Source organism: Ranitomeya imitator, chromosome 1, assembly GCF_032444005.1.
Source record: "Ranitomeya imitator isolate aRanImi1 chromosome 1, aRanImi1.pri, whole genome shotgun sequence".
Lineage (NCBI taxonomy): Eukaryota > Metazoa > Chordata > Amphibia > Anura > Dendrobatidae > Ranitomeya > Ranitomeya imitator.
Genome location: NC_091282.1, coordinates 332351202 through 332372951, shown reverse-complemented (window position 1 = coordinate 332372951; position 21750 = coordinate 332351202). Strand labels below are relative to the sequence as shown.

At 42.9% G+C, this 21750-nt stretch overlaps 1 protein-coding gene across 1 annotated transcript in view; it reads left to right on the top strand.

Moving 5' to 3' along the window:
• The window catches only part of SGSM1 (small G protein signaling modulator 1), a 446836-nt gene that overhangs the window by 386795 nt on the left and 38291 nt on the right, over positions 1–21750 (top strand). Inside the window, exon 19 of the mRNA XM_069759191.1 lies at positions 4673–5269. Within this exon, the coding sequence (XP_069615292.1) occupies positions 4673–5269 (597 nt within the window). The remainder of the gene's footprint in view (positions 1–4672; positions 5270–21750) is intronic.

Sequence of the window (21750 nt, the reverse complement as noted above, 5' to 3'; positions counted from 1 at the left end):
AAAAACCTGCTCCCAAAGGGGATGAAGATGGACGGATATGTCCCTTTTCCAAGGACTCCTTAACATAATTCCGCATAGCAGTATGCTCTGGCACTGACAGATTGAACAAACGACCTTTAGGGAATTTACTGCCAGGAATCAAATCTATAGCACAATCGCAATCCCTGTGAGGAGGAAGCGAACTGAGCTTAGGCTCCTCAAAAACCTCCCGATAATCAGACAAAAATACCGGAACCTCAGAAGGAGTAGATGAAGCGATAGAAATCGGAGATGCATCATCATGAACTCCCTGACATCCCCAGCTTAACACAGACATTGTTTTCCAGTCCAGGACTGGGTTATGAGTTTGTAACCATGGCAGACCAAGCACTAAGACATCATGTAAATTATACAGTACCAGGAAGCGAATCACCTCCTGATGAACGGGAGTCATACGCATGGTCACCTGTGTCCAGTACTGAGGTTTATTCATAGCAAAAGGTGTAGAGTCAATTTCTTTCAAAGGAATAGGAACTTCCAGAGGTTCCAGACTAAACCCACAGCGATTGGCAAATGACCAATCCATAAGACTCAGGGCGGCGCCTGAATCCACATAGGCATCGACGGAAATGGATGATAATGAACAAATCAGAGTCACAGACAGAATGAACTTAGACTGTAAAGTACCAATGGCAACAGACTTATCAACCTTTTTTGTGCGTTTAGAGCATGCTGATATAACATGAGCTGAATCACCACAATAAAAACACAATCCATTTTTCCGCCTATAATTTTGCCGTTCACTTCTGGACTGAATTCTATCACATTGCATTATCTCAGGTGCCTTTTCTGAAGACACCGCCAAATGGTGCACAGGTTTGCGCTCCCGTAAACGCCGATCAATCTGAATAGCCATAGTCATGGACTCATTCAGACCTGTAGGCGCCGGGAACCCCACCATAACATCTTTAATGGCCTCAGAAAGGCCATCTCTAAATTTTGCAGCCAGAGCGCACTCATTCCACTGAGTAAGCACCGACCACTTCCGAAATTTCTGACAATATATTTCTGCTTCATCTTGCCCCTGAGAGAGAGCCAATAAAGCTTTTTCAGCCTGAATCTCTAGGTTAGGTTCCTCATAGAGCAAACCCAATGCCAGAAAAAACGCATCCACATTGAGCAACGCAGGATCCCCTGGTGCCAATGCAAATGCCCAATTCTGAGGGTCACCCCGCAGGAAAGATATAACAATCTTGACCTGCTGAGCAGGGTCTCCAGAGGAGCGAGATTTCAAGGAAAGAAACAACTTGCAATTGTTCCTAAAATTCAGAAAACTAGATCTATCTCCAGAAAAAAACTCTGGGATAGGAATTCTAGGTTCAGACATAGGCGTATGTACAACAAAATCTTGTATATTTTGAACCTTAGCAGCAAGATTATTCAGGCTGGAAGCCAAACTCTGGACGTCCATGATAAACAGCTGAGGTCAGAGCCATTCAAGGATTAAGAGGAGGAAAAAAGCAGCCAAGCTGCAATTAAGGCTAGGCAGCAAATACTGAGGAGGGGAAAACAAAAAAAAAAAAAAAAAACTTCCTCAGACTACTTTTCCTCCTACTTCAGCCAAAACGATGACCAATTTTTTTTGGCCGGCTATACTGTCATGATCCCAATGGCAGGGGATCACAAAAGGACAAGCACAAAAACAAAACAAGCTCTAGGGTGATGGAACCTGAGCTGACCGCGATCCTGAACCTAAACACACAACTAGCAGTAGCCGGGGAACGTGCCTACGATGATTCCTAGACGTCTCGCGCCAGCCGAAGGATTAACTTCCCCTATTAGAAGAAACACAGACCTCACTTGCCTCCAGAGAAACACCCCACAGAAATAGCAGCCCCCCACATGTAATAACGGTGAAATGAGAGGAAAGCACATACGTAGTTATGAAAATAGAATCAGCAAAAATGAGGCCCGCTAAAGCTAGATAGCAGAGGATACAAAAGTGAACTGCGCGGTCAGCGAAAAACCCTTCAAAAAAACCATCCTGAAATTACTTGAACTCATGTGCCAACTCATGGAACATGAGGAGTAATTTCAGCCCACTAGAGCAACCAGCAGCAAGGAATCACATATCAGCAAGCTGGACAAAGACAAAAATAAAGCAAAACGTGGAACAGGAAAATCAAAACTTAGCTAGTCCTGAAGATAACAGACGCAGGGAGCAGAGGTAAAAAGACACGCTGATTACATTGATAGCCGGCGAGGAAATGACAAAAAGACCAGGTTAAATAGGAAACTCCCATAACCTGATGGAACAGGTGGACACCAGAGACCGCAGAGAACACAAGTCACCCAGTACCATCAGTAACCACCAGAGGGAGCCCAAAAACAGAACTCACAACAGAGCATCGTATGGGGCCACAATGTATGGAGTATCGTATGGGGCCACAATGTATGGAGCATCTCTTGGGACCACAATGTATGGAGCATCTCATGGGGCCACAATGTATGGAGCATCTCATGGGGCCACAATGTATGGAGCATCTTATGGGGCCACAATGTATGGAGCATCGTATGGGGCCACAATGTATGGAGCATCTCATGGGGCCATAATGTGTGGAGCATCTCATGGGGCCATAATATGTGGAGCATCTTATGAGGCATAATGTGTGGAGTATCTCATGGGGCATAATGTGTGGAGCATCTTATGGGGCTATCAACCTTTATGCAGCATTGTATGGGGCAAATGTTTCTATGGAGCATCTCATGGGGCCATTTTTAACCTTTGTGCAGCATTATATGGGGCATATTTTAATATGGAGCATTATATGGGGGCATATTTTGTATGGAGCATCTTATGGGGCCCATCATGAACTTTATGGAGCATTATATGGGGCTCCTGATTCAATATGGATATTCAAAAACACTTAACCTACTGATGTCTCAATTAATTTTACTTTTATTTTGTATCTATTTTTATTTGTGACATTTACTGGTAGCTGCTGCATTTCCCATCCTAGGCTTATACTCGAGTCAATAAGTTTTCCCAGTTTTTTGTGGCAAAATTAGGGGGGTTGGCTTATACGCGGGTCAGCTTATACTCGAGTATATACGGTACTTTAAAGATTTTATAGCTTGAGAGAGAGATTTCTCCACCATATGGAGATTTCTCTGCCGGGAGATTGAGCCAAGCAATGGAGTGAAGTGAAAATTTAGTACATACTTCCATATGCATACACAGCAACATTTACTATTACTGAGAGCATTGTGAGAGTTTTCCAATAATATTATCTACTTCTCAAAATATTTTAATGCAGCTGGACATATGCTGTGAGTTGTCTATGTTTTAATGCATGGCACTAATTACCATAAATATCAATGCCTTTGAGCTCTCTGTCCTAAGACAAGCTCAGTGCACATGGATGATGATATCCTAATTAAGGAGGTTTTTATACAGTATGTTGACATGTGTAGTCAGAACAAGTTTGCCCACTATTTCTGATGTGCCTGGGATGCATGCTGTGTGCACTCCTGCACATGAAGAAATATCTACAAATTGTGCTTTCTCCACTAATCTATCCTAAAAACAAAAATTAACTAGTAGAGTCTTGTTTTTGCATTGCTTGATGAAAACTGTCTGAGGATTGTCAATTATAATACTCCACCCTTCTCATATGGTCATGGTAACATATATTGTGAATATGCCATTGCCTTCTTTATTAAAGAAATACCGACATTCTTGGGAGATTATGACCCCCTGTACTTTGCAACTACTTTTATGTAGACCATTACCATATTTGCAATCTACTTATATTTTACCACAATGTACTGAAAGTTGAATTTTATATACAGTACAGATGAAAAGTTTGGACACACCTTCTCATTTAAAGATTTTTCTGTATTTTCGTGACTATGAAAATTGTACATTCCCACTGAAGACATCAAAACTATGAATTAACACATGTGGAATTATATACTTAACAAAAAAGTGTGAAACAACTGAAAATATGTCTTATATTCTAGGTTCTTCAAAGTAGCCACCTTTTGCTTTGATGACTGTTTTGCACACTCTTGGCATTCTCTTGATGAGCTTCAAGAGGTAGTCACCGGGAATAGTTTTCACTTCACAGGTGTGCCCTGTCAGGTTTAATAAGTGGGATTTCTTGCCTTATAAATGGGGTTGGGACCATCAGTTGTGTTGTGCAAAGCAGTCATCAGAGCAAAAGGTGGCTACTTTGAAGAACCTAGAATATAAGACATATTTTCAGTTGTTTCACACTTTTTTGTTAGGTATATAATTCCACGTGTGATAATTCATAGTTTTGATGCCTTCAGTGTGAATTTACAATTTTCATAGTCCTGAAAATACAGAAAAATCTTTAAATTAGAAGCTGTGTCCAATCTTTTGGTCTGTACTGTAGGTACTGGAGTGACCCCATGTTTGGAGGTCATTAATGGGGAATAATTGTGGACTGTCAAGAAGTAACAATATTCAGCAGCCTGTTTCAGCCTTTGAAGAAAACCTTGTGAACCTGCATTTACATCTTTTTCTTTTAACAAATACTCCCTAATTCAGTAGCAATTGCATTTCTGTACTGCTTACAAAAGTAAAACTCAATGCTATATCTTGGTTGATTCGATAATCAAAGCATGCAAACATACAGACGCTAACACGGTTCTATCTTCACTGCAGGTTTTTGAATCTGTAGAAGAAGCTGACCAAATAGACACTAGAAGTGAGGATAGTAAGCAACCAAAAACAGCCAATGGAACCGTTCCAAATGGGACTTGCTCTCCAGACTCCGGCCACCCTTCTTCCAGGAACTTCTCTATCACGTCTGGCTATTCTGACCATAGTTTCAGCACAGACGACAATGCCTCAATGGAGACCACTAAAAATGCACTTTATCTCCACATGAAATCAGGATTGGCAAGTGGAAAGAAACAAAACAGCTTAGACAGTACATTAGATAACAAAACCGTAGAAGAGGAACTTGCAGTTCAAGACAGCATGGACACCGAAGCAAACGCCAATGAAAGTTTAGATGTCTTTTTATCAATTACTGAAAGCACAGAGGACATCTTGCCTGACAAGGAAAGCACAGTTCTCTCTGTAGTGGAAGCTTGGCCAGACAGTGAGGCTGAAAAAGAGAGTCTAGTGGGAAGTGAAGACAACTTATCTGAAGAGCCAGAGATGGAGAGTCTTTATCCACAACTTGATTCATTGGTTGTCATTGATGCAACGATGGCTGAAATGTCTCCAGTCTCTTCTACTGGAGTGACGTACTCTGTAAGTATTGGGCAGAGGTACACTAGTCTGGTATTTGTTTGGTTATCTAAATGGTTTCAATAGTCTGAATATATGATATTCTCCAATCACTCAGTTGGCAGTGAAGAAAAGTGTATTTTTATCATTCATAGTAAAACTTCAACCAAATCAAGAGTTTTTCCATATGTTTTATTAGGCTGGATTCACACATTTTTGCTTTACCTTCTGAGTACAGACCACAATGCATAGATTGGCCACAGGTTTCCTGACCTGAGATGTCGACATATGAGGCAAGCGAATTTGAGTTAGGAGATCCTAACCTTTCTCTGTCTCAAAAGACGAAACATAAATGTGTGAATCCTTAATGCCTTAATTAGCAACCATTGTTTTAGGGGAACTTGTATGTGTTTGCTTCTGTCTCTTCCTCTCTTTGCTCACCCGCTCCCCATGAAGGGTTATGAGTGGTAAATATCATCATAATAATGTGAAAATCTGTCATCACTGAAGACAGATTTTACCAGTGAATTGACAGTGAATAATTAGTCCAGGAAGACAGCGTATATTTTTCTAATACAAACTATTTCAAAGTTTCTTCTCTTCATTTGTACTGTTGTTTTATGTAAAAAAAAGATAAAAATAAAAGCAAGAGTTAATCTTTACTGCCGGGCTGCTAATAGCCTTTTCTTAAATGTCACTCTATAGTAGAAAAATATTTAGAATTGAGAGTTCTCAGTGGTTGATACCTTTTAATGGCTAACTGAAAAGATGGTAACAAATTTCAAGCTTTTGAGACTACCCAGGTCTCTTCATCAGGCATAGACTAAAATAAATTCTGAAGAATCACATATTTATGCACAACACATCACAGAAAAAAACGCCGTAGATGAGACAGGTCACATGAAGCAGAATTACCATGAGTGATAAACAGTTATGTCCATAAATATTGGACCAGTTCCTTGATAAGGAATGTTTTATTGTCCTCTGATTGGGGACTGGTTCTGTTATGATGACCCCACATCTACTGGCTAACACGGTACCAAGATAAATATCTTTTTCCATCATACATGACAACACCATAAGAGAGAGGGGATCCGCCCATCAAGGACAGGAAACCATCAAGATAAAAGGGGTGGCTCCTCTCTCCACATCAGTTGGTTTCCTGTCCTTGACGGGGAACCCTCAAGATGAAGACTTCTGATGAAGACAGAAGAGGATGCCTGGGTTGGGTGGATTTGGGCAGGCACTGGTCTGTTGCACCCGTCACCAGGGTACCGGTAGTCGCCTCGGGGGCCATGTATTCCATGCCCCCCTGAGTGAAGCATGGCCACAACCTGTGAGGCAATGCCCGGGTGAAGATGGAGCCTCGGAGGCCATCCCTGTTGCCACAAAAAATCAACCTGCTAATTGTTGTCCTCGGAGGTCACAATGGTGCTCCCTCCCTGTTGACTATGGTGGCCATGCAGCCTGTGAGGCACATCGGTGCCCAGGCTAGGTAAGGTTCCTCGGAGGTATTATGTCATCCCTGTTGAGCACTGCAGATGGTCCCCCCCTCACCTCACCTCCCCTCCTTCCTCCCTGGTCGGTACCTGAGACAGCAGAGAGGTATGGAGCGATATCTGGCAGCATGGATCTGGGGGTGAGCGTGGCGTGTCGGACAGAGTGGACACTGCAGAGTTTCCTGCTTGGACGGCGCCATGTTCCCAGGAGGCGGCCGCGCGTGCGCACATCGCCGGGCAGCAGCACTCGGAACGTTTGTGCAGGGCACTGGGGCAGGAGGACCGGAATCTTCGGCGCGCACTGGAAGTAAGGGCCGGGTACGCGCCTGGAAGTAGAGCGCACATGGACGCTGGAGAGCGGCAGAGCAGCGCACACCGGAAGTAAGTGTTGGGTGCACGCGCAGGACCCAGCGGCGGCACGTGGAGCAGAGGCAGGATCAACCAGGTTAATTAAGTAGCGCGCCCTGGAAGTGGTTGCCGGAGGCGCGCTTAGATATCATTATACAGTGCAGGCGGCGGCAGATGCAGGATCAACCAGGTGATTGATTGCATTTACATGCACCGGAAGTGGTGCCAGGTAATTAATAGGATTAAGACATACACCTGGTTATAGCACACACCAGGGTGCTGAGCAGCCAGTAAAGGCAAGATCAACCGGATGATCTATAAAAAAAAAAAAAAGAAGGAAGTGAATCTATTTAAACGAACCAGAAGTGCTGCCCTGTGTCACTAAACCAGGCCAGGTTGAAGGTGACTACACACGTTTTGTGGTGGTGTGTAAGATAGAAAGCTTTTCACCAGAACATTTAATGATGCAAGATGTGCAGGAGAGGCGGTCTCGCTCAAGTGAAAAGAGCCAGATCTGCCATGGCAGCAGCAGAAGCCGCTCGGACAGCGTACGGATGGATCGGCATACCAAGGAGGGGTCCCTAGTCTCATTGGGAGACACTGAGAAAACCAGTCAACCTCCGGATCCGGTACCCGTACTTTGAAAGCGTCCGAGTGGTGAGTGAACTTCGAGAAAGTCCAGCACGCTAATGTCTGTTCTTTTCTCTTCTCTTATCTCCGTCTGTCCCCTCTTTTCTTACATACATTGGGGAGTGGAGTATAGGAGGTCCCCAAAAAATATAAGGCAAAAGCTAAAAATAAGGAATGTCCCTTATGTAAAAAGCCTTTAAAGACATATTAGGGTAAAAGACTGTGTCAGGAGTGTATCAACAAGACAGTGGCGGAGGAAACACCCTCCTTTACGGAGAGCCTAAGATCTTTGATCCAGTCCAAGGTCTCTAGGTCTGTAAAAGCATTACAGACAGCCGACACAGATGCCAGATCTAGGGACAGATCCAGCCCCTCAGTAGCATCCCAAAGGGATTCCTCGAAGTCAGAAGAGGACTCAGATACAGCCCGCTGCTCAGATAGTAGCTTAGAGGAGGAGGATGCATTTCCAGCGGAGGCTACGGACAAGCTTATAAAAGCTGTTCGCTCTACCATGGGGCTGGTAGACGAGAAGGCAAAAAAGACAGCTCAAGAACTAATGTTCAGTGGTCTGCAAAAGAAAAAACGGAGGTCATTCCCTATTAATGAACAGCTACAAGAATTGATTAAGAGGGAATGGCAAAAACCGGAGAAAAAGTCCCAAATAACCACCTCCCTAAAGAGAAGATATGCTTTTGAGGAGGAGGTGTCCTCATCTTGGGATAGAGCCCCAAAAATTGATGTGGCAATTTCAAAAGTTGCCAGAAAATCCTCCCTGCCATTCGAGGATTTAGGTTCTCTCTGGCTAGAAAGGTGGACAATTACCTGAAGACAGCATGGGAAGCCTCGGCAGGAGCACTAAGACCAGCTATCGCGGCCACTTGTGTAGCCAGATGTCTAAAAATCTGGATAGACAACCTGGAGGAACAGGTAGAACAAAAAGTTCCCAGAGAGACTATCCTAGAGGCAATATCGGCCATGAGAGCAGCGGCAGTATTTCTAGCTGAGGCGTCAGCAGACTCGGCTAGACTGGCAGCAAAGTCAGCAGCTTTAGCCAACACAGGGCGCCGTGCGGTATGGCTTAAGTGCTGGCCAGAAGATACACAGGCAAAGATGAAACTTTGCCCTTTGCCATGTGAGGGGAACTTCCTGTTTGGACCGGCATTAGACGAGGTTTTGGAAAAAGCCAGTGACAAAAAGAAAAATTTTCCAGAGCAGCCATTTCAGCCCTTTCGGTGCTCTTTTCAGAGAGGCCGAAAGTTCCGAAGACAGCAGTTTAGAGACCGAGACAGGAGCAACTTGGACAAGCGATCCAGGGGAGGAAAAGGCTTCTATTTTGGTAAGTCCCCCAGGGACACCAAGAAACCCTCCCAGTGACGGTCCTTCTCAGGTGGGAGGGAGGCTCTCTCACTTCCTTCCAGCCAGGGAGAGGATGTCCTCCAGCACATGGATCCGACAGATCATAGGATCAGGCTTAAAATTAAAATTCCACCACTGGCTTCCAAGAAGATACATGCGGACCCCGGTACAGTCCTCCCAAGAGAAACAAGACAGTCTGGAAGGGGAAGTAACGTCACTCCTAGACAAGCACGTCTTGGAAGAAGTTCCAAAAGAGGAAAGGATGGAAGGATTTTATTCCCCCCTTTTTCTCATAAAAAAAACGGACAATTCTTGGAGGACAATAATAAATTTAAAAGGCCTCAACAAATATCTAATTATTCCATCTTTCAAAATGGAAACAATAAAATCAGCAGTGAAGCTCCTATATCCTCGGTGTTATATGGCGGTCCTAGACCTAAAGGACGCTTATTACCACGTCCCAATCAGACAACAAGATCGTCAGTTTCTCAGAGTGGCAGTTCAGATGGGGTCCCAGTTGCATCACTTTAAGTACAGGGCTCTGCCTTTTGGGATAGCAACAGCCCCACGAGTGTTTACAAAACTGATTGCAGAGGTCACAGCACATCTCAGAGAAAAAGATACTCTGATAGACCTACTTAGATGACTTCCTGATAGTGGGGAAAATCTTTTCTCACTGTCAGGAGCAGGTTAGAATAGTGATGGACACTCTACAGACACTAGGATGGCAACTGAACCTCAATAAATCCAAACAAGAGCCAGCAATGGTCCAGAATTTCCTAGGGATAGACTCCGTGGCGCAGGAGTGTCGCCTCCCAGAGGAAAAAGAGGAAAAAATCAAACAAATGATTATGTCGATATTAAAAAAACCAGTGATGACTTTAAGAAGAGCCATGTCGGTATTGGGGTCCCTAACCTCCTGCATACCAGCAGTAAAATGGGCCCAGTTCCATGCAAGAGAACTGCAATGGTGTGTGCTGCAGAACGACCTGGAACTTCAGGGGCAGCTAGAGCAGAAGCTCATTCTCCCGCTCTCTGTACTCCAATCACTCAGATGGTGGTTACAGATAGCGTCATCTCCGAGAGGAGTTCCCTGGACATACACAGCCTCCAAAGTAATCACAACGGATGCCAGTCCATGGGGATGGGGAACTTACTCAGACACACTGTGGGTCCAAAACCCCTGGGCTCAAGAGGAGAAAAACCTATCCTCAAACGAGTGGGAACTCCTAGCAATCGAAAGAGCACTAAGGAGGTTACTTCCACACTTGACAGGACATCATGTGAGAGTCCTATCAGACAACCGAACAGCGGTCGCATACGTGAACCACCAGGGGGGCACCCGTTCTCGGTCACTGATGCACATAACCAAGAGACTTATGACTCTAGCCGAGAGGCATTTGCTCTCATTATCGGCCCTGCATATTCGAGGTGTGGACAACATAAAGGCAGACTTTCTGAGCATGAACCACTTAAGGCAAGGGGAATGGTCCCTAAAAAAGTAAATTTTTCATTGGATAGTGCACATGTGGGGAAGACCCAGTGTAGACCTCTTTGTCTCAAAAGCCAACAAAAAAGTTCAAAAGTTCTGCTCCCTGAACCCAGCAGACAGGCCGTTGGCAGTAGACGCCTTCAGCATAGAATGGACGTCAGGACACATGTATGCCTTCCCATCGATATGTCTAATTCCAGCAGTTCTGAAGAAGATCGGGGAGGACAAGGCCAGAGTGATTGTAATAGCTCCCTTCTGGCCGAAAAGACCATGGTTTTACTGGCTGAGAGTGATGTCAGTGATGGACCCGTGGGTACTCCAGAAAGACCAGGACCTTCTAACACAGGGTCCCTTCAACCGCCCGCAGAATTCCGGGCTACATTTGACAGCCTGGCATTTGAACGGTCGTTGTTAGAGAAAGAAGGGTTCTCAGCTGGTTTAATATCCACCTTGCTCAGTAGCAGAAAACCTGTAACGACCAAGATCTATGGGAGAATATGGAAGTATGGAAGAAATTTCTGTCCAGCTCAGGGCCAATACGGGAAAGGGAGGTCCCGATAGTGGCAATACTGGAGTTCCTGCAAAAGGGCTTAGATCTGGGATTAGCTGTTAGTACCCTCAAAGTACACATTTCAGCTTTAGCAGCCTTATTCAACTATGACCTGGCAAGCAATAGATGGGTGATGAGGTTTATCCGAGCCTGTAGTAGAGCTGACTCTGTTCCATCCCCTACTCCTCCACCATGGGATCTAAATTTAGTGTTGACAGCTTTGACAGAAAGCCCCTTTGAGCTGTTAAATTCAACTTCAGATAAAGTACTAACATTAAAGACAGCTTTGTTAGTGGCACTTACATCGGCCCGTAGGGTTGGGGATTTACACGCGTTGTCAGCTGACCCCCCTTACACACAAATTATGAACGATAGGGTTGTATTAAAATTAGTTCCAGCATATCTACCCAAAGTGTTATCGAGATTCCATAGGGCTCAGGATATAACCCTACCCTCTTTCTGTCCCAATCCTAGTAACAAGAAAGAGGAGAGACTCCATTGCCTAGATGTCAGGAGATGTATCCTACAGTATTTAGAGATGACAAAATCCTGGAGGAAACAGAGGGCTTTATTTGTTTCATTCCAGGGGTCAAGAAAGGGCCTTAAAGCCTCAAAACAAACTATCGCTAGATGGGTGAGAGAGGCCATTATTCTAGCGTATAGTAGTGCAGGCAGGGTTGTTCCACAGGGTCTGAAAGCCCACTCCACGAGGGCCATGGCAACGTCGTGGGCGGAGAGAGCAGATGCTACCATCGACCAAATCTGTTAGGCGGCCACTTGGTCCTCTCCGTCTACAATTTTTAAACATTATAGGCTAGACCTATCTGCTACCTCTGATCTCACATTTGGGAGAAAAGTGTTACAAGCAGTGATCCCTCCCTAAAAGAGAATACAAATCTCTGTAACTCTCTCGTGGTGCCGTCATGTATGATGGAAAAACACGTGTATTACATACCTGGTAATGTGTTTTTTCATGAGACTTGACGGCACCCTTATATTCCCACCCTTTTGATCACATCATTAGTTGGGTGCATTATTAGCATTATTTGTATTATACACTCCCTCGGGTGTCGGTGATTAGAACCGTATAGGATGTATTATTTATGTGTACACTAACCGGCGGAGTTCCTCTCGTACTCTGTAAAACAACTGATGTGGAGAAAGGAGCCGCCCCTTTTATCTTGAAGGTTTCCTGTCCTTGATGGGCGGATCCCCTCTCTCTCGTGGTGCCGTCATGTCTCATGAAAAAAAACATATTACTAGGTATGTAATACCCGTGTTTCCTGACTCTAGTAGAGCAGCTGTGGGAGCTCTAGCAGCCAGACACAGACGAGTTACCGATAGAGAAGGTACAGATGGTTTGTTATCATTTCTGCCTTCTTGATCACTGCATACACAGCACTAAAAATGCTCTATGCATACAGTAATAGGAAGCGCATAGATCACTTTCTCCTCCTGGCACAGCGCCAGCATTTCAAACAATGTATAGCCTTTATATTGGCAAAATAATAATATAGGAGAGTAACATAAAAATTAAGTCCATGCATCTCAAAAAATGTTAAACTTATTTGGATATCTGAATGAGAAAAAATGTACAATTCCTTAATCCACATGTACGAAATAACCCAAAAATGTGCATGGTCACAGATAGTGGTAAATTGACGGAACTACTTTAATCATTCTCATACCTGTTCATTTTCAGAGTTCTTCTGTTACTCTATTACACATCCTTTATGCTGTATGGATCATCCTGAGTTACGCATTGATGTTTTAGCTATAGCTGTTATTGCCATGACATACACATGTTTTTTTACCTATTTTGTTACATTATAACCTGTATTTAAATATATTTGTTAACCAATTTCTGTCGGATTAGCACTAAATAGTCTAAGTTGTGAAGTGAAGTGAGAAAATATAGGCATAAATTAAATGTATGGGATCAAATAACTAAAAACTGGCATGTGCATATGTATTCACCCCTTTTGTGATGAAGCCCCTCTAAATTTCTGGTGCAAGAAATTACCTTCATAAGTAACATGCTTAGTGAAAGGAAATCCACCTGGTGCAAGTCAGGGTTGGGTTATAAAAAAAAAAGTGGTGTCCCGATCTCTGATAATCCCCAGAGCACCATCAAATCAATTCAAATTGGAAATAACATGGTACCACAACAAACCACCAAAACTCTCAGCCCGGGCAAAGATGGAATTCATCAAAGATGGAGCACAGAGACCAAAATGTAACTCTGAGGGAGCTGCAGAGTTCCCAAACAGAGACTGGAGTATCTGTCCATGTGACCACAATAAGACATTAATTCCATAGAGGTGACTTTTATGGAATGGTGGGCATAAAAAAGCCTTTAATTACACACAAAAATTGTAAGCTTGTTTTTAGTTTGTCAAAAAACATGTGGGAGAATCCCTATATATATGAAGGAACGTGCTGTGGTCAGATGAGACCAAAATTGAACTTTTTGGCCACCAAGGTAAATGCTATGTCTGTCGCAAAACCAACATACCTCATGGTGGTAGCAGCATAATTCTGTAGAGATGTTTTTTGGCAGCAGGGACAGGGAAGATTGGCCTAGTCAAGTTGTTTGCTTCACAATATAAAGAAAACCAAATGCAAACCTTCAAAAAAACAGTGAAATCCCTGGTTGTGAGATGATAAAGCACGAAAATTCTCATGGGGGGTGAATACTTTCACAAGCCACTCTATATGTATAAACAAAAATGAATAAAAAAGAGCACACACAGTACAGACAAAATTTGGACACACCTTCTCATTTAAAGATTTTTCTGTATTTTCATGACTACAAAAATTGTAAATTCACACTGAAGGCATCAAAACTATGAATTAACACATGTGGAATTATATACTTAACAAAACAGTGTGAAACAACTGAAAATCTACTATATAATTGTCTAAGGGTCACTTCTGTCTGTATGTCTGTCACGGATATTCATTGGTTGCAGCCTCTGTCTGTCATGGAAATCCAAGTCGCTGATTGGTCGTGGCAAAACGCCCACGACCATTGCCACGACCAATCAGCGACGGGCATAGTCTGGCAGCGAAATGGCCGCTGCTTTACAGCCCTGCAGTTAGTGGTGAGCGCTCACACAGGGTTAATGCCAGGCCAGTGTTAACGGACCGCGGTGTAATGCACTCCGTTAATGCAGCTATTAACCCTGTGTGACCAACTTTTTACTATTGATGCTGCGTATGCAGCATCAATAGTAAAACGATCTAATGTTACAAATAATAATAAAAAAAAAGGTTATTCTCACCCTCCAACGTCGCCTGCTGTCCTCGGCAGTGCAAGCGGCAGGTTCCGGTGCCAAGGATGCTATGGGAGAAGGACCTGCCATGACGTCACGGTCATGTGACTGCGATGTCATCACAGGTCCTGTGCTCATACCAACACTGGGACCGGAAGCTGCCACGTGCACCGCGCACAGGCGCCAGGACTACAAGGGGCCTTCTAAAGGTGAGTATATGTTTATTTTTTATTTTAGTCTTTAACCACGCATATAGTGCCCACATTGCTATATACTATGTGGGCTGTGTTTCATACTGAGTGGGATCTGTTATATACTACATCTCTGTGCTATATACTATGTAGCTGGGCAATATACAACGTGACTGCAATATACAATGTGACTGTCCAATATACTACGTGGCTGTGCAATATACTACGTGCTCTTTGCTATATACTACGTAGCTGTGCAATATACTATGTGGCTGTGTCGGTTCTGTTATATACTACGTCGACTGTGCAATATACTACGTGGCTCTGTTATATACTACGTGGCAGTGCAGTATACTACGATATATGACGTGGCTATGTTATATACTACGTGGCTCTGCTATATACTACATGGCGGACTAATATACTACGTGCCTGTGCAATACACTACGTAGCTGTGCAATACACTACGTAGCTATGTTATATACTACGTGGCTGTGTTATATACTACGTTGCTCTGCTATATACTAAGTACGCTGTGTTACATACTACGTAGCTCTGTTATATATTACGTCGCTTGTGTTATATAATACGTCCCTGTGCAATATAGTACGTAGCCTGTGCTATATACTACCTACATATTCTAGAACACCCGATACGTTAGAATCGGGCCACCATCTAGTATGTCTTATATTCTAGGTTCTTCAAAATAGCGACCTTTTGCTTTGATGACTGCTTTGCACACTCTTGGCATTCTCTTGATGAGCTTCAGGAGGTAGTCACCGGGAATGGTCTTCCAACAATCTTGAATGAGTTAGCACTTGTTGGCCCTTTTGCCTTTACTCTGTGGTCCAGCTCACCCCAAACCATCTCGATTGGGTTCAGGTCTGGTGACTGTGGAGGCCAGGTCATCTGGTGTAGTACCCCATCACTCTCCTTCTTAGTCAAAAAGCACTTACACAGCCTGGAGATGTGTTTGGGGTCATTGTCCTGATGAAAAATAAATGATGGTCCAACTAAACGCAAACCGGATGGAATAGCATGCCGCTGCAAGATGCTGTGGTAGCCATGCTAGTTCAGTATGCCTTCAATTTTGAATAAATCCCCAAAAGTGTCACCAGCAAAGCACCCCCACACCATCACACCACCTCCTCCATGCTTCATGGTGGGAACCAGGCATGTAGAGTCCATCCGTTCACCTTTTCTGTGTCGCACAAAGACAGGGTGATTGGAACCAAAGATCTCAAATTTGGACTCATCAGACCAAAGCACAGATTTCCACTGGTCTAATGTCCATTCCTTGTGTTCTTTAGCCCAAACAAGTCTCTTCTGCTTGTTGCCTGTCCTTAGAAGTGGTTTCCTAGCGGCTATTTTACCATGAAGGCCTGCTACACAAAGTCTCCTCTTAACAGTTGTTGTAGAGATGTGTCTGCTGCTAGAACTCTGTGTGGCATTGACCTGGTCTCTAATCTGAGCTGCTGTTAACCTGCGATTTCTGAGGCAGAAGCAGAGGTGACTCTTGGTCTTCCTTTCCTGTGGTGGTCCTCATGTGAGCCAGTTTCTTTGTAGCACTTGATGGTTTTCCCAATTTTTCGGACTGACTGACCTTCATTTCTTAAAGTAATGATGGCCACTCGTTTTTCTTTACTTAGCTGCTTTTTTCTTGCCATAATACAAATTCTAACAGTCTATTCAGTAGGACTATCAGCTGTGTATCCACCAGACTTCTGCTCAACACAACTGATGGTCCCAACCCCATTTATAAGGCAAGAAATCCCACTTATTAAACCTGACAGGGCACAACTGTGAAGTGAAAACCTTTTCCGGTGACTACCTCTTGAAGCTCATCAAGACAATGCCAAGAGTGTGCAAAGCAGTCACCAAAGCAAAAGGTGGCTACTTTGAAGAATCTAGAACATATTTTCAGTTGTTTCACACTTTTTTCACATGTGTTAGTTCATAGTTTTGATGCCTTCAGTGTGAATTTACAATTTTCATAGTCATGAAAATACAGAAAAATCTTTAAATGAGAAGGTGTGTCCAAACTTTCGGTCTATACTGTATGTTATTGCCACCTCCGGAATGACTTGATTTGTAAACTGTCACACTATTTAATCTCTACAGTGAACACAATAAACAAAAATATAATAAAAAGCATAGCAAAAACAGTTTTTTCATCATAATGTTGAGCAAAAAGTGGAATAAAATGCTATTATGAAATAGGTTTCATGTAAAACATAAAAAAACCCTATGAAATGTGACATCACTGTAATTGTAGCGATCTGAATAACACAATTTTCTAATCACTTTTATCACACGGTGAATGTTATAAAAATACCTAATACCTAGAAGCAAGCAGTCTCTAAATAAGCCCTTAAAGGGAACCTGTCACCAGGTTTGGCCGATAAGAGATACGGCCATCACCTTTCAGGGCTGATATACAGCATTCTATAATACTGTATATCTGCCCCCAACCCGACCTGCAAGAGAAGAAAAATAACTTTTATTATACTCACCTGCGAGGCAATCTGGTACGATGCGAGTCTATCTTCTTGGACCGGCGCCTCCCTTCTTCTTGCGATGCCGCCCTCCTGCTTGCTTCTTGTGGATGACCCGTCTTCTCGGCACCGCACTCCTGCGCAGGCGCACTTCTCTGCCCTGTTAAGGGCAGAGCAAAGTACTGCAGTCCGCAGGCCCTGGGAAAGGTCAAAGAGCCCCAGCGCATGCACTCTGCAGTATTTTGCTCTGCTCTCGACAGGGCAGAGAAGTACGCCTTCGCAAGAGCGCTATGCCGAGGAGACTGTGTGGATGATGAAGGGATGTGTCATCCACATGAAGCCAGCAGGAGAACGGGGATCGTAAGAAGACGGGAGGCAGCGGACCAAGACCAGCGACGCCACTTGGACCGGCCCACCCCGCAGGTGAGTATAATAAGTTATTTTTCTTCTCTTACAGGTTGGGTTGGGGGCAGATATACAGCATTATAGAATGCTGTACATCAGCCCTGAAAGGCGATGGCGGCAACTTATATCTGCCAAAACTGATGACAGGTTCCCTTTAATAACTTTGAAGTTAGTAACCAAATAACTTTAGATGTTATATTCATTAGTTTGAAATATAATTTCTGAGTTAAATTGCACTCTTGGTACATTTGCAAAAGGCAGAGGCAGCATTTATGTAAGGCATTGACTCTGTAGAAAAATGTAATAACAGACTAAACCATTTAGCAAACTAAAAGACAAAGAATACATTGTATACTTCAATTAAGATAGTCAGAGGGTGCTAAAGGTACCGTCACACTCAGCAACTTTCCAACGATCACGACCAGCGATACGACCTGGCCGTGATCGTTGGAAAGTCCTTGGTCCAGCGACCAACGATGCCGAAGTCCCCGGGTAACCAGGGTAAACATCGGGTTACTAAGCGCAGGGCCGCGCTTAGTAACTCGATGTTCACCCTGGTTACCATTGTAAATGTAAAAAAAAAAAAACACTACATACTTACATTCCGGTGTCTGTCACGTCCCTCGCCGTCAGCTTCCCGCACTGACTGTGAGCGCCGGCCGGCCATAAAGCAGAGCACAGCGGTGACGTCACCGCTGTGCTTTATGGCCGACGCTCACAGTCAGTGCGGGAAGCTGACGGCGAGGGACGTGACAGACACCGGAATGTAAGTATGTAGTGTTTTTTTTTTTTTACATTTACAATGGTAACCAGGGTAAACATCGGGTTACTAAGCGCGGCCCTGCGCTTAGTAACCCGATGTTTACCCTGGTTACCAGTGAACAAACGCCTATCCAGCGATGTCAGCGGGTGATCCAGCGACGAAATAAAGTTCTGGCCTTCTAGCTCCGACCAGCGATGTCACAGCAGGATCCAGATCGCTGCTGCGTGTCAAACACAACGATATCGCTATCCAGGACGCTGCAACGTCACGGATCGCTGTCGTTATCGTAATGTTGTTCAGTCTGAAGGTACCTTAAGAGTGATGGATCAATAATACCCGAAAGTACAGACTTTTTCATTTGAAGTTTTTTTTTGTTTTTGTTTTTCTTGCACTGAGCAAAAAAATAAAAAGTTTGCAGTGGCGGGCATAACCTTAACATTTGTGTAAAGTGAACACTCATATTTGCAATTTTCAGATCCTTAAGACAATATTAAATATATTGGAGAAAGGAAGCACATAATTTCTCCTGTGCTGTGATTTGCCCTTATGTTTTATTATTGTTTTCCAATGTAAATAAAACCTTTTTTTTGTATTTAACTATTTTTACCATTATATGTTTTATAAAAGTTGAAAGATAATTTCCATGCTCCTAACCAAAGCCTGGCTGCATAAACACTACCGTTTTAAAGAAAATATAGTCAGTAGATAAGTGTCTATACGGGGAAATTGTTACCTTTGTACTTTTACCACCATACACTGTGACATAAAAAAGGTTAAATAAAAAATAGCAACAGATCTTCCAATCACCTCACGTGATACATGGAAAAGTCATCCGTATTTGGCTATAGAGCCCAGCTAGATCTTCAGATATTTGCTTTGAAACGCCAGGGCATGATCACAGCCATGATTCATTCTGTCTGTGTTTGGGCCACATGAATTGTATGAAAGGTTTCTTTTAACCATACAGTTATAGGAGGTATGAAATTATGAGCTTGTGAAAATATCTCATATCGTACCAAATTTCACAGAGCATATGGTACATGTGTCATAATAAAATTTGTGCAACTTGTTAGATACTGTTCTCTTTATTATGCATTATACAGTGGATACGGAAAGTATTCAGACCCCTTTAAATTTTTCACTCTTTGTTTCATTGCAGCCATTTGGTAAATTAAAAAAAGGTGTTTTTTTCACATTAATGTACACTCTGCACCCCATCTTGACTGAAAAAAAACAGAAATGTAGAATTTTTTGCAGATTTATTAAAAAAAGAAAAACTGAAATATCACATGGTCATAAGTATTCAGACCCTTTGCTCAGACACTCATGTTTAAGTCACATGTCCATTTCCTTGTGATCCTCCTTGAGATGGTTCTACGCCTTTATTGGAGTCCAGCTGTGTTTAATTAAACTGATAGGACTTGATTTGGAAAGGCACACACTTGTCTATATAAGACCTTACAGCTCACAGTGAATGTCAGACCAAATGAGAATCATGAGGTCAAATGAACTGGCCAAGGAGCTCAGACACAGAATTGTGGCAAGGCACAGATCTGGCCAAGGATACAAAAGAATTTCTGCAGTACTCAAGATTCCGAAGAGCACAGTGGTCTCCATAATCCTTAAATGGAAGAAGTTTGTGACCAACAGAAGTGTTCTTAGACCTGGCCGTCCAGCCAAACTGAGCAATCGTGGGAGAAGAGCCTTGGTTAGAGAGGTATAGAAGAACCCCAAGATCACTGTGGCTGAGCTACAGAGATGCAGTAGGGAGATGGGAGAAAGTTCCACAAGATCAACTATCACTGCAACTCTCCACCAGTTGGGCCTTTATGGCAGAGTGGCCCGACAGAAGCCTCTCCTCAGTGCAAGACATATGAAATCCCGCATAGAGTTTGCTAAAAAAAAAAAAACACATGAAGGACTCCCAGACTATGAGAAATAAGATTCTCTGGTCTGATGAGACGAAGATAGACCTTTTTGGTGATAATTCTAAGTAGTATGTGTGGAGAAAACCAGGCACTGCTCATCACCTGCCCAATACAATCCCAACATTGAAACATGGTGGTGGCAGCATCATGCTGTGGGGGTGTTTTTCAGCTGCAGGGACAGGACGACTGGTTGCCATTGAAGGAAACATGAATGCGTTCAAGTACAGAGAGATCCTGGATGAAAACCTATTCCATAGTGCTCTGGACCTCAGACTTGGCCGTAGGTTCACCTTCCAACAAAGACAATAACCCTAAGCACACAGATAAAATAACAAAGGAGTTACTTCAGAACAGCTCTGTGACCATTCTTGACTGGCCCAGACAGAGCCCTGACCTAAACCTAATTGAGCATCTCTGGAGAGACCTGAAAATGGCTGTCCACCAACGTTCAACATCCAACCTGACGAAACTGGAGAGGATCTGCAAGGAAGAATGGCAGCGGTTTCCCAAATCCAGGTGTGACAAACTTGTTGCATCATTCCCAAGAAGACTCATGGCTGTACTAGCTCAAAAGGGGTGCTTCTACTCAATACTGAGCAAAGGGTCTGAATACTTATGTACATGTGATATTTCAGTTTTTCTTTTTTTAATAAATTAGCAAAAATGTCTACATTTATGTTTTTTTCAGTCAAGATGGAGTACAGAGTGTACATTAATGAGAAAAAAAATAAATGGCTGCAATGAAACAGAGTGAAAAATTTAAAGGGGTCTGAATGCTTTCCGTACCCACTATATGTACACCAATAATTCAGTGTTAAGCAAATGGCTTTTTAAATTGCTGCATACTGTATCTTTTATATATGTGATGTTTTTTTCTTTTTATTGGCTGAAATGGGGAAAATTGTAAGCTAGCTATATATATATATATATATATATATATATATATATATATACATATATATATATATACGGTATATAAAATATTTTGTGTAATTTTTTTACATTCGGTGTATAATATATATATATATATATATATATATATATATATATATATATACCACAAAATGGAAAGCAGTACTCCAGGTTTTAGCAAAAAATATAGGGCCTACATGGCATGGTCCCTTTATATTCGGCAAGTATATGGATTAGTTGCTTGGAGGCCTGTGCACCCATTTAATTGTATGTGCTGTTTCATTTTTTTCTATATACGGTACAGACCAAAAGTTTGGATACACCTTCCCATTTAAAGATTTTTTTCTGTTTTCATGACTATGAAAATTGTACATTCACACTGAAGGCATCAAAACTATGAATTATCACATATGGAATTATATTCTTAACAAAAAAGTGTGAAACAACTGAAATTATGTCTTATATTCTAGGTTCTTCAAAGTAGCCACCTTTTGCTTTGATGACTGCTTTGCACACTCTTGGCATTCTCTTGATGAGCTTCAAGAGGTAGTCACAGGGAATGGTCTTCCAGCAATCTTGAAGGAGTTCCCAGAGATGCTTAGCACTTGTTGGCCCTTTTGCCTTCACTCTGCGGTCCAGCTCACCCCAAACCATCTCGATT